Source organism: Pristiophorus japonicus, chromosome 6 (assembly GCF_044704955.1).
Source record: "Pristiophorus japonicus isolate sPriJap1 chromosome 6, sPriJap1.hap1, whole genome shotgun sequence".
Classification (NCBI taxonomy): domain Eukaryota; kingdom Metazoa; phylum Chordata; class Chondrichthyes; family Pristiophoridae; genus Pristiophorus; species Pristiophorus japonicus.
Window position 1 is genome coordinate 13,535,792 of NC_091982.1, and position 17,594 is coordinate 13,553,385.

Genomic DNA, 17,594 nt, shown 5'->3' on the forward strand with positions numbered 1-17,594 from the left:
TATGGTGTGGTTTTACAACAGTTGGAAAGATCAGGGGTGCATTGTGAACAACCTCCAGTGCATTTGTTTGGTTTATAGGGTAATTGGCAAACTACTCCATTGCACATAAATGGTAAGTTTTAGTTCATGTAGGGTACATGTGTCTGCTGAACATGAGTGAAAAGATTCATGTTCTAATTCTTCTCTAGGAAAGGCGAGGATTATATAACATTGTAGCAGGAACATGTTCTGCTACTGTTTTAAGGAATATTGGATGGCTGTTTCCAGGTGAGCCATTGATGGAGCTGGTTATTACTTTGTTGCTCTATTAATGAATGCCTTTATTTTTGTAGCCAAAGAACAAGAGAAAGACCACTGCAAAGCCACGCATGATGACACCGCGTGTGAGTCTGGAAGAGCTATTATCTGACTCGGATTCTGATGCTAATACTCTGGATGATGATGATTGGGTCCCCACTAAAATGAAAGAAAATAAGAAAGCAAATTCGGGGGTATGTCGTGCATTTAAATGTTCATTTCCAGCGTGCTGTTCACATGTCTGGGAATCTTGGTCCCGTGATCCAGCAAAAGCAATGCTTCCATATCGTGTTTGTAATCAGTGTCCTTTCAAAACAATGGAGAGATTGTGTCACAGGCTTTGCCTGATAGGAAATGGGATGGTAGTGTCTTAAATCGTGAGAAGCAGCTTATCTGGCCAACTCCATCCTGGAAGTGACATACTATTAGGCTTCCACAGTGCCTGCCTGCTTCAGGTAGTAGGTGTGTTTTAATACCAAATTGGGGTCCTATGCTGTATAACCCTAGCTGCCATTTTTGGCCAACAACTGGGTGAAGCATGCACAGACCACACTCTCTATCCAATTTTACCTGGAAATGTAGTGAAAAGGGCCAAAAACAGTAAGCTTAAAATTATTTTTGAGATCCGTAGTAGCAAGTGTGCTACTGAATAATGTGGGCTGCTGCTCGGTACCTGTGCGATCTGCTGGCTGCTAATCGCACCGGCCGGAGATGGCAAACTGCAGTGGGATGCCTATTTGGAGCCTGCTGATGGCTTGATAATGAGACCCAGGCTGCCAGAGCGTTTAAACCTACCCCGATGTGTGTGACATCAATGGAAATAAAAGACGGGAGGGATGTAAAATGTGCTGCTGACTCATTACTCCACTTGATGCAGAAAAGTTATGAACATTTTAGGTGAATTTCTATTGCCTTGTTTTTTTTTCTCTACAGTGTTCCTGCAAGGGTCGCTGTGCTAACAAACAGTGCAGATGCAGGAAGAATAAGTTGGATTGTGGAGCCCACTGCAAATGCATTGCCAACCAGTGTCGCAATCGCGTCAATATGGTGAGAGACCTCATCTGACTGCTCTCTCTCCTCTCTCCTCTTTTTCCCCCCCCCCCCCTCACTGATGTCCATGAAGCTCTACTGATTACTTGCTGAATCTTGCATTATATGTTTTTTTTTATAATCCCTCCAGAGGAATTATTTTTTTAATTAAGTGGTCCATCCAGGATAAAGAAGCTTGCTTGATTGGCACCCCATCCACCACTTTCGACATTCACTCCCTCCACCACTGGTGTACCATCTACAAGATGCACTGCAGCAACTCCCAAACCTGCAACCTCTACAACCTAGAAGGGCAACAGGCGCATGGGAGCACCATCACCTGCAAGTTCCCCTCCAAGTTACACACCATCCTGACTTGGAAATATATCACCGTTCCTTCATTGTTGCTGGGTCAAAATTCTGGGACTCCATCCCTAATAGTTCTGAGTAACTTCACCACACGGACTGCAGCTGTTCAAGGCAGCAGCTCACCACCATCTTCTCGAGGGCAATTGGGGATGGGCAATAAAAATGCTGGCCTTGCCAGTGATGCCCACATCCCGGAAATTTTTTTTAAAGTTTTAAGTTACTTGCCATTTGATTTTTCAAAGAACTTTAAATTTAGTTTAATTTCTTCCACAGTCACCTTGATTTTTGTATCCTTGTTCTGAATTCTGTCCCTTTTTTTTGTTGTGAATGTGTCTCCGCAGACCTCGTACCTAAAGAGTATTGTTCAACTTGACTAGTAAAGCGACACTGATAGGAATGACACTCGCACACTCCTTGGGCACAGGTTGGCGAGCCCCAGTGTGAACATTTCAAACCCTGGTGACGAACCTACTCTTCTAGGTTCCATTACTGTGCTTGCTTGCTGGCTGGCTGGTCAATCATTTTTGGTTGAGAACTTCTATCACTAGGAATGTCAACTTAAAACCATCTCAACCCCAGAGATCCTGTTTCCTCCTTAGTCCAGAGTTATTTGTTAGGCAACTGATGAGCATCCTCACTAGATGGACGGCAGTTTGAACTTTTTTTTTTTCCCCATTTGTTACAAGCTATGTATAGAAGAATCATATAAATTTACGGTACAGAAGGAGGCCATTCAGCCCGTGTCTGCCAGCTGTAAAAGACCTATCCAGCCCAGTTCCACTTTCCAGCTGTTGACTTGTCACCCTGTGGGTTACAGCACTTCCAAGAACATTTTTAAATACAATGAGGGAGGGTATCTACACCTCCCACCTTTTCAGACAGTGAATTCCAGACCCCTGCCACCACCCTATGGGTGAAGAAAGTTCTCCTCAACTCCCCTCTAATCCTTCTACCAATTACTTTAAATCTATACCCCCTGTATATTGACCTCTCTGCTCGAGGTCCTTCCTATCCACTCTATCTATCGAGGTCCCTCATAATTTTATGCACCTCAAACAGATATCCCCTCAGCCACCTCTGTTCCAAAGAAAACAACCCAGCCTATTCAATCTTTCCTCATAGATAAATTCTTCAGTCCTGGTAGCATGCTTATAAATCTCCTCTGTACCCTCTCCAATCACGGCTTTCCTGTAATGTGGTGACCAGAACTGTACGCAGTACTCTAGCTGTGGCCTAACCAGTGTTTTACACAGTTCTAGCATAACCTCTCTGCTCTTATATTCTATGTCTCGGCCAATTTTTTTTAAAAGTATTCCATATGCCTTCTTAACCACCTTATCTACCTGTCCTACTTTCAGGGATCTGTGGACATGCACTCCAAGGTCCCTTTGTTCCTTTACACTTCTCAGTATCCTACCATTTAATGTGTATTCCTTTGCCTTGTTAGCCCTCCCCAAATGCATTACCTCACACTTTTCCGGATTGAATTCCATTTGCCACTTTTCTGCCCACCTGACCAGTCCATTGATTTCTTCCTGCAGTCTACAGCTTTCTTCCTCGCTATCAACCACACAGCCAATTTTTGTATCATCTGCAAACTTCTTGATCATGGCCCCTACATTGATGTCTAAATCATTGATGTATACCACAAAAAGCAAGGGTCCTAGTACTGAGCCCTGTGGAACCCCACTGGTGTTTTTGTAACGAGGGCTGTTTCCAATCAACCATTGCCCTTTGCTTGCTGTTACTGAGCCAATTTTGGGTCCATCTTGCTGCTTTCCTTTTGGATTCCATTGGCTTTTACTTTTCTTACTAGTCTGCCATGTAGGACCTTGTCAAAAGCCTTGCTAAAATCTGTAGACTATGTCAAACACATTATGACTTATCACATCAGATGCATTGTGTCACTGATATGTAATAGGACAAAAATAAAGTATATTTCAAACTTTCCAAACACAATCTTAAAAGTGCTCCTGTAATAAAGTAAATATCAGAGTAACAAAGATTTTTACACAAAGTTCATTTCAATGGAATATAGAAAATCACGGCAAAAAATGTGTGTTGCCATGATGATTTTCCCGACCACAGCATGAACACAACATTCCCATCAATTAGTTCTTCCAGCAGCTAGAGGCGCAGTGCTTCAGCAGCAGCCTTTCCACAACTGAATTATGAAAGGTTCTAATCCTGCGTAAGAGCTTGCATTCATACCCAGTCTTCGGGTAACTTCCTTTCAGCAGCAAAGAAATTAGTTGCTATGGTCTATGTGGTGTTTTTGCTCAGACTTTAGTAGCGAAAGCGTGACCCCATTGAATCCAATGGAGATTGTTGGGCCCATGGGTACACGCCGGAGGTGACAGAATATAGAAAGTATAGCCTGTGGATCACGAGGATCAAAGTCTATTGGACTGTAACTCAATTGTAATTCAGAGCTGAGTCCCCAAGAGCAACTTTAATTCACAAACTGTCTTACTGCTTTGAGGCCTCTTGTCTCGCTTGCGTCTTTTGCTCTGCTTTCTAACTAAGCCTCCTTTAATTCTCTCTCTCCACATGTTTTTAGCTTCAAGATGATGAAAATGAATCAGATGGATCTTTTAAACTGGATGATCCCACAGAATCTGAGTCTTGTTTCTTTGAGCCTCCCAGCGTCAGTTCTGTTGACAAGGTAAGGATATTTCTTTACTCACTGGAATGGTACAAGACCGCAGTCAGACAGAAAATAATATAACTGCCCTTCAAGCATTAAATTTTGTGTTTTAGTGCCTTTTACAACATCGACGTAATTCTGAGTTGAATATGAAAAGGTTGATGCCAGGTAAATTATGTAATTATAACTAACGCTAAATATTTGAAACAAGTGTATAGAACACATGGATTTCTGTGCAATTTTAGTGAGTAGTGTTAATACTAAATGCCATCAGTGATCAAAAGGTACCTCTATAACCACATTGTCAACTTGGCTCTTTTGGTACCACCCTCGAATATTGTTTGTTCAAAGACCATGCTACACTGACAATCCAATGTAATACTGAGGTAATGCTGCACTGTATGAAGTGCTATCCTCCAGGGGCGATGTTTAACAAAGACCCCATCTGCCTGGTCTGAATTTTTTTAGATGGACATTACTTGAAGAGTAGCAGGGGGTTTGCTTGATGTTCTGGCTAATATTCCTCCCTTAGCCAGCAATGGCACTGGAAAGGGACTAACTGCTCATGCATATTCTTGCATATTGTCAAAATTGTTGCTGTGTTTGCCCATATGTCACTGCACTTCAAAATAATTTATAGTGCCAATAGTTTGTGACATAATATGGTTTGCAAGTCTTTTTCCAATGGTGGTGGCCAAGAAGTGGAAAATGTCATGTTTTATGTGAAGTAAAAGCTGTGCTGGGAATGGGACTTTAGCTAGCTTTTCCACCTATTTGTAGTCGACAGGTAGGAAATCTACCCCTAAATGTGATTTTAACAAATGCAAGTACTGAAACTTTGTAATAAAAACAGAAAATGTTGGGCAGAGAAGATTAGGGAGAATTTACTAATCAAACTTCCTTTGGTTCTTCAGGTTATGACTGATATCACTGACCTCGGACAAACCAACCTAAAGCTGATTCTCAAACCACTGGTGGAGAATGAAGATTTGAACAGCACATACATCAAAAAGAAAAAGAGAGCCCTGTCTAGCTGTGCCACCAGCTTCTTTACTGGATACACTTCAATCTCTGAAAACCTGGAATGAGTGAGCGAGTGATGTCTCTTTCTGTAAATACTTCTGTTCTTAAAAGGCATCATTGCTTTTTTGTTTGTGACTCAATCATTCCAGAGAGGCAGATTGCTGAACAGTGACCTCTTCAACCAACCTCATGTTGGTTGAAGAGGTATCTTGTGATGGATACACCATAATTATGTCTTTCTATGCCTATTTTCTTCTACCACACTTTTTTCCCCCTCCTCCATCTTAGTTGTCTGTATTCAATAAGGTATGTCACAAAATGAAGCTGCATTTCATGTGGGGTTGCGGGGGGGGGGGGGGGGGAGAAAAACACACAATTATGATGGATCCTGTAATTGTGAAGTTCTTAACCAGGGTGTGTTGAACAATTATTTGTGGGTACACTCAGGCTGGTAACTAGTTGCTATGTTGGGGAGGGAGGGGGAAGAGGAGAGAAGAGTTTCATTTCAAGTCATTTGGACGTGCCATTTCTGTTTTATCCACTTTGGAAAAGAGATTGCGAGCATTTGATTTTTGTCCTCAACTGTAGCATTTAAAATGTGATTGCCTTGATACATATATTTCATTGTCATATGTATTTCCTTTACTGCAACCTTGTCTCTCTAAACTCCACCCCCCCCCCTAAATAAATTAACAGTGTGCTTCCATATAAAAAACAATGCAAATGTAAAAGTTTGCAGTCTAGGAAATTCTAATGTAATGTGTCTTGCCTGAATGTAATGTGATATTAATTGTTATGACATAGTAGAAATGCACTGACAAATTAACCTTTTCGGATGGGGACTTGCTATGTATTTCCAGAATTTATTGTCTTTTTTAAAATGTTTTTAGGATATGGCTTTCTCAGTACTCATATTATATCTGGAATAGATCAGTCAGACAGAATAATAAGCCAAAAAGATTTTGTATTATTTGTAGTCATGGAAAATTATTTTAAATTGACACCATGATGCCATACTTGTCTGTCTTTTCATAATTGTAAGTCAGGCATTGACTTCTATAATCATTTAAAATGTATAGCTTGTAATTTGTGTGGAACAAAGTTAGCAAAATATATTGAGCCTGCACTGCTGGAAAATATTTGGAGAGTCTGGAAGTGTGTGTGGCTGATAGAAAGAGATGGAACACTTCTTTAACTTCAGTTGTGGTTGTGTCCGACCTGTAGATACGTAGTAAGTTTGCCATGTGCAGGCACACAATTACTTGTGGTATAAACTTTTGTTTTTAAAAATAAATTATTTCCACAAATATGGCTGAATCTTCAAACCAGAAAGGTGGAAATTTCTCAATTGTATTAAATTGCTGTAGTTTATAATTGAATAAAGAGGTGATTTAGAAGAGTTCTTATTGCTGGCTTCATATTTACACAAATAAGTGTTTTTTATACAAGTCAATACCTTGACATTTCAAGCATTTTAAAGCAGAACTTCAGCATTTATTTGTGACTTTAATATTGCATTCTTTCAAAGGGAAATTGTCATATTCATGGACTGTCTTGTGACTCTTCCATCCAGTGCAGACTTGCAGCCTTAACCTGAACAATGATGTGGGATTCCTTCCAGTCTGTCTGGCTACAGCGAGAGGATAATTGTTTGTAATGGGGTCATTACTATATCCTGAAGAGAGGTTTATTGTGCCTTTGTGCAGCCATAAACCTCAGTAGAGTGATATGCTCTACTTTGAAAGAAGCCATGATTCTGCTTTATGTATTCCTTGCATTCTACAGTTTGATCAAAGCTTCCAACTGAAGTCCATGCAGTTTTCCATCCAAGATTCTCTTTTTTTTTCTTTTTTTAAATGGACATAATAATGATAGCTGGAATTTAATGCAGATAAATGGAAAGTGCTATGCATTGGGAAAAAATGGATCATGTGTACTTCATGGTGTTCAAATAGTTACAGGAGAAGCTGAAAGAGACCTTGGTGTCTTGGACTTCTAGCATGTCCATCCAATGCAGAGCAGCAATCAACAAAGCCAATAGAATGTTGAACTACAGTAGTTAAAACAGTAGAATACAAGTCAGAAGAGATAATCAAACTTTATAGTGCTCTCCAATGTTTTTAAGCTGTGATAAAATACTAATTTTCAATGTAAAAACTGCTCATGTGATGTATTTTTAATGGCCCATGCAGGGCCACAATATTTACAGGGCACATTGGTGCTCTCACCTATTTAGTAAATGGGAATAACTGATAGAATAAATAATGGAAGTTACAAAGGCAATTCAGCTCTGTCATGGTAATTCAGCATTAACTAACTGGCTTGCTGAGTATAATTTGACAATTAAGATCAACATCCAAGATTAATATAAATTGAGATTAATTTATGATTAGACTCCTGAGACAGCTGATAACTGCATTAGACAGCCAATCTTTTGAATAGATTAAAGTATGCTTGTAGTTAATGTCTTCAGAACTTGTACAATCTCATCCTCATAAGTTGGTGTAGTGGAGCTGGTTACCTTGCCTTTTCTGGGATGGTGTTCTTAGCCTGCTGAGATGTCAGTAGAGGTGATGTGTTTCATCTGGACCCTCTATTACTGGCTAAATTCAACTTGTGTCCACATGTTTGTACCTATGACAATCTCAGCCAGTTATTACCCTGAATTAATATAGCTCCAATCTAGTTTTTTTTTTAATCATCTGAAGTGCCATTATTTAATAAGCAGTAGCTCCCGTGATGGTTAAGGCACTGAGCAGCTGGGACATGCAAACCAGATTTCTCAGGCTGTATTGTTAGTTGCTCTCAGTTAAGGTGATATGCCTGATTCAATGCCCCAGGCTCCCACTCCTGATCACTTTCCAGTGAATCCTGCTGGAAAGTGTAAATGTATGACCATCAGGTGATAGTATCTGGTTCCTCAGTCAGCCACCTGAAACTCATTTGGCCAGACTCTGGAGTGAGGTACTGCACTGTAGTCGAACTGTCGACTTGGCAGTAAGCTGGGAACTGGAGAATGCTGACATACCTAACCTGAAGGCAGAGAGAGTCAGGAACCGCACAGACTTGTAAGAAAAACTTAAATTTATATAGCGCCTTTCATGACCACTGGATGTCTCAAAGTGCTTTATTGCCAATGAAGTACTTTTGGAGTGTAGTCACTGTTGTTAGACTTCAGCCTACATTACAAGAGGCTGCCCTCCAAAGCTGTGTTGACTGACTTCAGGAGATTTGTGTGTGCGTGTCTTTGCATTATAATATACAAAATAAAGAAATTATGCTAGCCCACGCACGAGTCATCTTGTGTGACTTAAACAAGATGATATAACTATCTTCCAGCATTTCCAACCTCTTGGTTGCCACAAAAGCCTTATTCACAAACTTGGCTGCCTGTTTTAAAAAGAGTCTTTCTTCCAGTCCTATCTTGTATCTCTTTGTTCACAAGTCCCAATCAATGACTTTTGTAATATAAATGAGTACAAGGTGATTTTTGAAACGGATTAAGGAATTTCTTATTCTGCAGCCATGAAGGAACATCGCACATAGCTCATTAGCATCTTTACTATTTTTTTAAACTTGTGTGAATACACTGCTTTTTAAAAACATTAAACATAAATCTACTTTCTAAATCTTTACTGTGGGATAAATTTTCAAAAAAGTGTGGCATCTGTTGATCTCTGCTGGATCGTATGCATGTGTGGAAATCAGTTAGGGACTGATCAAACTTGGTTGCAATATTGGCCACACTCTCATAGCCTGCCATGCTACCTGTCTGGGCTCACATGAATAATAGCCACAGGTTCCAGAAGTTGACCAGCATCCATAAAACTACCTCAGCACCTTTTTCAGGAGAGAAAATATTAAAGGGCGGAAGGTGCCTGTGTGTGGATTCTTAACGTAGGGTGGTCATTGCACACCAGTCACCACATGGGCTTGACCAAGCTAGGTACTTAATCCAGTGGCAAAGGTTAACCAAGACAACTGGAGACCAAGCTCTGCTGCATAGGCCTAGTGCACATACATACTTCTACTGTCCATACATCGCAGTATGGGCTGGCCTGTGATGACCCTTGCCTCCCTTGGGCAAGAACCAGTAAGAGAATTTTGTGAATTTCTAGCTTGGACTCAGTGATGGCTTTTGTCAACTCCCTTTACAGGCTGAGAGAAGGGGCAGTATAAATATTTTGATATTTCAAATAACTATCGATATTTGATGTCTCCAAAATAAGGAGACAAATTGATGTCCTGCTACTGACTGCTCGGGGCGGTGGAGCGGCGAGAGATCACGGCCCAGAAGAGGTGCCAGTTGGGGGCCCTCAAAACGCAAAACAGAAGTTGACAAACGAAAATAATTTAAACTACAAGATAATGCTAATTTGTTTGTTTCAACAAAACCAGAGGTTGTCATTTAACATGACCACACATACTTAAAAAATCCCTTTAAAGTTCCCATGTCCACTCTGACCTATCATTGATCTTGTACACTGTTCCAATGAAACTCAATACAAGCTTCAAGAACATTAACTTCTGAGCTTAGCTGCATTTTCATTTTCAATCATGTTTTAATTTCACTTCTGGTTTTCCTTCCCATTTATCCACAGAATTCTCACTTCCTTAGCTAGTTACTATCTTTCATGCCTTACTGTTCCTGTGTATTACATGACTGTGGTTACATCATACCATTCACTTGTGAATTTACTCCAGGTTTGTCTGCTTTTTATATTTTCTTTCCGTTTTCTTCTGTGTTATGTTTATCGCTTCCAATTTTTCAGTTTTGAAGGTTCCCACAGGTAACATAAACCCAGTGTGCAAAGCAGTGACCTGGTGGATCAGTTTCTGAGCCTGGCTAAAATAGTTACCAACGCTTCAGGATTGGCCTGAAGTCTCCAGGAATTCAGGACACTGCTATGAGTAATGAGTGTGAAAAATCATAGGGGTGTAAAAAAAAAATGCTTTTTAAAATTTTCTTTTAACTTTTAAGCTTATTGTAAAAATAGTGCAGATGAGATATAAAGGTTATTTGACTGACAGTGGGGAATCATTCAATTGGATAAGAAAGTATCTGCTTGCTTTCCAATCGGCATGGGAAGGAGGTGCACTAAGACAATGGGCATGTCAGACAATCAATAGTGGGTGTGTGGGGGCGGGACAGTTGGAGATAGGAAACCATGGGCTAGATTTTACACTTTAGTGCTTATCGCCCAAAAATGGGCTTTATTTCCAGTGTGGGCGGTAAAAAAAGGGTTTTCAGATCGCCGGCTTCTCGCCCATTCTCAAAGCACCTAGTCTCCATTTTGTTAAATGGGCGATACCGCGAGCGATAGAAAATGGGCAGTAGCATTACATGTTTTTGACATTCTGCCGTAAAGTGTGGCCATCCTTAGCAACGGCATAGCAACGCTCAATTCCCGCGATTCAGGAGGTCAAGGGTCATCATGACATGCGCAGAGGAGGAGACAGAGCGAGCTCAGAGGGACGGAAGGCGTGGCTGGGTGTGGTGTGGCTGCTTTGGGAGGAAGGAGGACTGTCGAGCTTCACAGCAAGTATGGAAACAAAAATTAGCTGTTACCAGCCACATATTTGCCCGAATTTGGCCTATAATTGAGAGGGGGAGGCATCACAGCACGCTGTGGAGACTGATGCTGGAGAGAGCAGTGAGGTGGGAGAGGAGCACATTGGAGGGCGCAAAAGAGCCATGAGGTTCTCGGGCAAGGCAAATGCCTCCCTCCTGCAGGAGGTCAAGTTAGGCTGGGGTGATTTGACACAGGGAGGGCGTGGGAAGTCCACCCCAAAGGCCTACCAGAGAATATGAACCGAGATAGTAGAGATGATCTCGTCGGCGACCAACGAGGTTTATGAGGGCTATCAATGCCGCAAACGTTGGAACGACCTTGTGGGGTCCACACAAGTAAGTATTACATTGATTTAGAAACATAGAAAATAGGTGCAGGAGTAGGCCATTCGGCCCTTCTAGCCTGCACCGCCATTCAATGAGTTCATGGCTGAACATTCAACTTCAGTACCCCATTCCTGCTTTCTCGCCATACCCCTTGATCCCCCTAGTAGTAAGGACCTCATCTAACTCCTTTTTGAATATATTTAGTGAATTGGCCTCAACAACTTTCTGTGGTAGAGAATTCCACAGGTTCACCACTCTCTGGGTGAAGAAGTTCCTCCGCATCTCAGTCCTAAATGGCTTACCCCTTATCCTTAGACTGTGACCTCTGGTTCTGGACTTCCCCAACATTGGGAACATTCTTCCTGCATCTAACCTGTCTAACCCCGTCAGAATTTTTAATGTTTCTATGAGGTCCCCTCTCATTCTTCTGAACTCCAGTGAATACAAGCCCAGTTGATCCAATCTTTCTTGATAGGTCAGTCCCGCCATCCCAGGAATCAGTCTGGTGAACCTTCGCTGCACTCCCTCAATAGCAAGAATATACTTCCTCAGGTTAGGAGACCAAAACTGTACACAATACTCCAGGTGTGGCCTCGCCAATGCCCTGTACAACTGTAGCAACACCTCCCTGCCCCTGTACTCAAATCCCCTTGCTATGAAGGCCAACATGCCATTTGCTTTCTTAACCACTTGCTGCACCTGCATGCCAACCTTCAATGACTGATGCACCATGACACCCAGGTCTCTTTGCACCTCCCCTTTTCCTAATCTGTCACCATTCAGATAATAGTCTGTCTCTCTGTTTTTACCACCAAAGTGGATAACCTCACATTTATCCACATTATACTTCATCTGCCATGCATTTGCCCACTCACCTAACCTATCCAAGTCGCTCTGCAGCCTCACAGCATCCTCCTCGCAGCTCACACTGCCACCCAACTTAGTGTCATCTGCAAATTTGAAGATACTACATTTAATCCCCTCATCTAAATCATTAATGTACAGTGTAAACAGCTGGGGCCCCAGCACAGAACCTTGCAGTACCCCACTAGTCACTGCCTGCCATTCTGAAAAGTACCCATTTACTCCTACTCTTTGCTTCCTGTCTGACGACCAGTTCTCAATCCATGTCAGCACACTACCCCCAATCCCCTGTGCTCTAACTTTGCACATCAATCTCTTGTGTGGGACCTTGTCGAACGCCTTCTGGAAGTCCAAATATACCACATCAACTGGTTCTCCCTTGTCCACTCTACTGGAAACATCCTCAAAAAATTCCAGAAGATTTGTCAAGCATGATTTCCCTTTCACAAATCCATGCTGACTTGGACCTATCATGTCACCTCTTTCCAAATGCACTGCTATGACATCCTTAATAATTGATTCCATCATTTTACCCACTACCGATGTCAGGCTGACCGGTCTATAATTCCCTGTTTTCTCTCTCCCTCCTTTTTTAAAAAGTGGGGTTACATTGGGTACCCTCCACTCGATAGGAACTGATCCAGAGTCAATGGAATGTTGGAAAATGACTGTCAATGCATCCACTATTTCCAAGGCCACCTCCTTAAGTACTCTGGGATGCAGTCCATCAGGCCCTGGGGATTTATCGGCCTTCAATCCCATCAATTTCCCCAACACAATTTCCCGGCTAATAAGGATTTCCCTCAGTTCCTCCTCCTTACTAGACCCCCCGACCCCTTTTATAACCGGAAGGTTGTTTGTGTCCTCCTTCGTGAATACCGAACCAAAGTACTTGTTCAATTGGTCCGCCATTTCTTTGTTCCCCGTTATGACTTCCCCTGATTCTGACTGCAGGGAACCTACGTTTGTCTTTACTAACCTTTTTATCTTTACATATCTATAGAAAGTTTTGCAATCCGCCTTAATGTTCCCTGCAAGCTTCTTCTCATACTCCATTTTCCCTGCCCTAATCAAACCCTTTGTCCTCCTCTGCTGAGTTCTAAATTTCTCCCAGTCCCCAGGTTCGCTGCTATTTCTGGCCAATTTGTATGCCACTTCCTTGGCTTTAATACTATCCCTGATTTCCCTTGATAGCCATGGTTGAGCCACCTTCCCTTTTTTATTTTTATGCCAGACAGGAATGTACAATTGTTGTAGTTCATCCATGCGGTCTCTAAATGTCTGCCATTGCCCATCCACAGTGAACCCCTTAAGTATCATTCGCCAATCCATCCCAGCCAATTCACGCCTCATACCTTCAAAGTTAGCCTTCTTTAAGTTCTGGACCATGGTCTCTGAATTAACTGTTTCATTCTCCATCCCAATGCAGAATTCCACCATATTATGGTCACTCTTCCCCAAGGGGCCTCGCACAACGAGATTGCTAATTAATCCTCTCTCATTACATAACACCCAGTCTAAGATGGCCTCCCCCCTAGTTGGTTCCTCGACATATTGGTCTAAAAAACCATCCCTTATGCACTCCAGGAAATCCTCCTCCACCGTATTGCTTCCAGTTTGGTTAGCCCAATCTATGTGCATATTAAAGTCACCCATTATAACTGCTGCACCTTTATTGCATGCACCCCTAATTTCATGTTTGATGCCCTCCCCAACATCACTACTACTGTTTGGAGGTCTGTACACAACTCCCACTAACGTTTTTTGTCCTTTGGTGTTCTGCAGCTCTACCCATATAGATTCCACATCATCCAAGCTAATGTCCTTCCTAACTATTGCCTTAATCTCCTCCTTAACCAGCAATGCTACCCCACCTCCTTTTCCTTTTATTCTATCCTTCCTGAATGTTGAATACCCCTGGATGTTGAGTTCCCAGCCCTGATCATCCTGGAGCCACGTCTCCGTAATCCCAATCACATCATATTTGTTAACATCTATTTGCACAGTTAATTCATCCACCTTATTGCGGATACTCCTTGCATTAAGACACAAAGCCTTTAGGCTTGTTTTTTTAACACCCTCTGTCCTTTTAGAATTTTGCTGTACAATAGCCCTTTTTGTTCTTTGCCTTGGGTTTCTCTGCCCTTCACTTTTCCTCATCTCCTTTCTGTCTTTTGCTTTTGCCTCCTTTTTGTTTCCCTCTATCTCCCTGCATTGGTTCCCATCCACCTGCCATATTAGTTTAACTCCTCCCCAACAGCACTAGCAAACACTCCCCCGAGGACATTGGTTCCGATTCTGCCCAGGTGCAGACCGTCCGGATTGTACTGGTCCCACCTCCCCCAGAACCGGTTCCAATGCCCCAGGAATTTGAATCCCTCCCTGCTGCACCATTGCTCAAGCCACGTATTCATCTGAGCTATCCTGCGATTCCTACTCTGAATAGCACGTGGCACTGGTAGCAATCCCGAGATTACTACTTTTGAGGTCCTACTTTTTAATTTAGCACCTAGCTCCTTAAATTCATTTCGTAGGACCTCATCCCTTTTTTTACCTATGTTGTTGGTACCAACGTGCACCACGACAACTGGCTGTTCTCCCTCTCTTTTTAGAATGTCCTGCACCCGCTCCAAGACATCCTTGACCCTTGCACCAGGGAGGCAACATACCATCCTGGAGTCTCGGTTGCATGTAATGTATTTATATAATTTGATTTGTAACAGTCATGAGTGACTATCAGCAGGTGTGAGGTCTTTCACTTTTACCGGAAATGTTTTACTCAAAGGCTACGGTCACAGTGCATGTCTTTAGGTAAAAAATGATCATTTTCATAACCGACAGATGTAATCATGATTATTATGTGTTGTATCAGTGTCTGTGACAGTACCAAGCAATGATATCATGCAATGAGCTCATGCCATGTCGTCCTGTCACCTTTTACAGAAGAAGCTATCGACGATGAGGTCCGTGCAGAGGCGAACGGGTCGGGGGGTCACCAGTACCCAGCGACATCACTGAGACAGAGGAGCGGGTGCTCGCACTCGTGAGGAAGCACACCCAGACAACCATGGACGCATCTGCAGATCCTGAAGTGATGCCACGTGAGTAAAGCTTACACCATTGCATGATGTAAAGTCAATAGATGCCACACCCACTCATATACGAACAATCATATATGATAGATGATCTCTAAAATTGTCATAGAAATAATGATGGCCTAATGAAAATCATTGCAATGCAAATGTGTTGATGGTCATGAAATGTGATGTCTGCGATGGTTTTAATAGCGGTGCTGCTTTTGTCGTGCATATACTGTGTGTAGTGCTGGAATCATCTTGTCACCCTAGCACCCCCTTCTCCGCTAATAACCTCATTTGTGTCTTGCAGCTCAGCCAGCAGCGTGTCCCAAGGCAAGACCACAGCGGCCAGAAGGTGGGGGCCTGGAGCAAGAGTCGGCGGACGATCCTACTACATCTGGTGCTGAGGAGCTCTGATTCTCGCCCGTCAATCCACTGGGTCTGTTCTCCACCGATGAGGGCGCGGACTTCGAGGAACCTGCATCGTTACGCTCCAGAAGAAGCCATTCCACCCCAAGGCCATCTATTGGTCCTCCGGTCATTCCCGCCTCCACTCTGGAGGTACCGGCCCCAAGCACCTCACCACAGGGCACCCCATTTGTCCCCAGGACGGCGCCGACCCCGCGGAGGTCACATGGATGCGGCAGGTCTGTTCCATGAACGCCACATGAAAGCGGAGAGATGGTACAGTTGTCCAGGAGGACTAGAGATTGGTGACCAGCTCATCGAAGCATTGGAGAGCATATCCTGACAGCTGGTCACCATGACCGAGTACATTCCGCGGATGGCGGAGGCCCTGGATGCAATAGCCAGGAACACTGCTGCCACAGGCCTCCCAGTAGTCCCCAAGCGTGGCATTCCACCCTAGGTTCCGCATTATTACTGCGAACGACAGATGAGAGCAAGGACCAAGATCCTGCTACTGCATCAGAGAATGTTGCCCCCTCAGCACCCCCCGCTCTCATACCCGTGCAACCACCGCATCTGCTTTCAGCCCCTCCCAATGCGGCACCGCCTTTGTGTTCTGTGTTGCTGGACATGTTGAACATTTGATTGATGTCAATGGTGGAAAAAGTGGGGTGTGGGCGGGGTTTGGGTATTATTGCCTGTGATACTTATGATTTCAGACCAATGTTGATATAAAAATGTTTTTATTGAACATAACCTTGTTGCGCATTGTTTCAGATAGCTGGACTGTTACACACTGGCGATTTCTTAACATGAAGGGATTAAATACAACTGAACTTCAATCAACGTAAACTTTAACTGGCACCAAAATAATGGGCACCATTGATGTCTGAGCTGCACACACACAGCAGTGTTGTCAGCGTTGTCACTCACAGCAGCATTCTTCCAGGCAAATCGTTCAGTTATCAGTTCCTCACTTAAGAGTCTTGCAGCTATGTAGTCATCACGGGCCCTTTCCTGCGGTCTGGAGGGGGTCATGGGCATGGTTGCATAGCCAGCTTGATTGTCTGGCCCTAGGTCAGCATCCAGCCCCTCGTCCTCCTCTTCCTCTCTCTCCTGAGGTGGAGCATCAGTCCCTTCTGACAATTCTTGGCCCCTCCTGATAGCCAGGTTGTGCAGCATCGAGCACATGACCACAAATTTATCTATTTGCTCAGGGTTGTATTTAGCTCCCCTCCTGAGTGGTCAAGACATCTGCTTAAGCAGTTACTGTTTGCTGACCCCGTTGCATTGAAAGTATAATAGCAATTGATTAGAAACAATGATTTCCTCACTAAAATACACCTAGAGTAAACCCCCAATAGTCCAGAGTCTGAAAATATGTCTGTTGAAGATGTTCACTTTGTGAATGTTTAAAAATGTATAGAGACATTGAAGTTGAGAACGTGGGAATTGTATAGGGACAGTATAAGCTAACAAACAATTCATGGAGGAATAGCCATGACATCTCAGACTCGAGACTGCGAAATGTTACAACACTAACACATATTGAAACAAAACCCACAGCTTGCAGAAAAACCTCAAGGTCTTATTAAATCATGTTATTAACCTGAAACATTGACAGAAGGTCTTTGTTTAAAATCGGACCATGCTTGGATCGGCTTATGAATGGACAAAGGGAAGGAGGGATCAAAAGAGATGGGCTGAGCTGGGATGTCACTCTGGCCCTATCTTGTTATCTTTTGCCGAAAATGTATAACCATCGTCCCTTTACAATGTAACGTCACTTTATCCGTAGGAAGTGAGTGCGTTCGAACAGACTTGCATTCCTTCTGTCTGATAAAGTCCCCGATCGGGATTTGCTTTTTAAATAAAAGCTTGCTTTGTTTAAAGCACAAACGGTATTCGTTTCAGTAATTTTGCTGAACCAGATTGAGGTAAAAGAATCCAGGAATCAACATTTGGTGTCAGAAGTGGGATC

General features: G+C 42.9%; 1 protein-coding gene across 3 annotated transcripts in view; it reads left to right on the forward strand.

Moving 5' to 3' along the window:
* Positions 1-5,706, forward strand: part of kif4 (kinesin family member 4) — a 79,485-nt gene extending 73,779 nt beyond the window's left edge. For all 3 annotated transcript variants that reach the window (XM_070882626.1, XM_070882625.1, XM_070882627.1), the window contains exons 28-31: positions 333-491; positions 1,231-1,344; positions 4,256-4,360; positions 5,257-5,706. In XM_070882626.1, the coding sequence (XP_070738727.1) occupies positions 333-491; positions 1,231-1,344; positions 4,256-4,360; positions 5,257-5,430 (552 nt within the window). In that variant the 3' untranslated portion in view covers positions 5,431-5,706. The remainder of the gene's footprint in view (positions 1-332; positions 492-1,230; positions 1,345-4,255; positions 4,361-5,256) is intronic.
* The last annotated feature ends 11,888 nt before the right edge of the window (positions 5,707-17,594 follow it).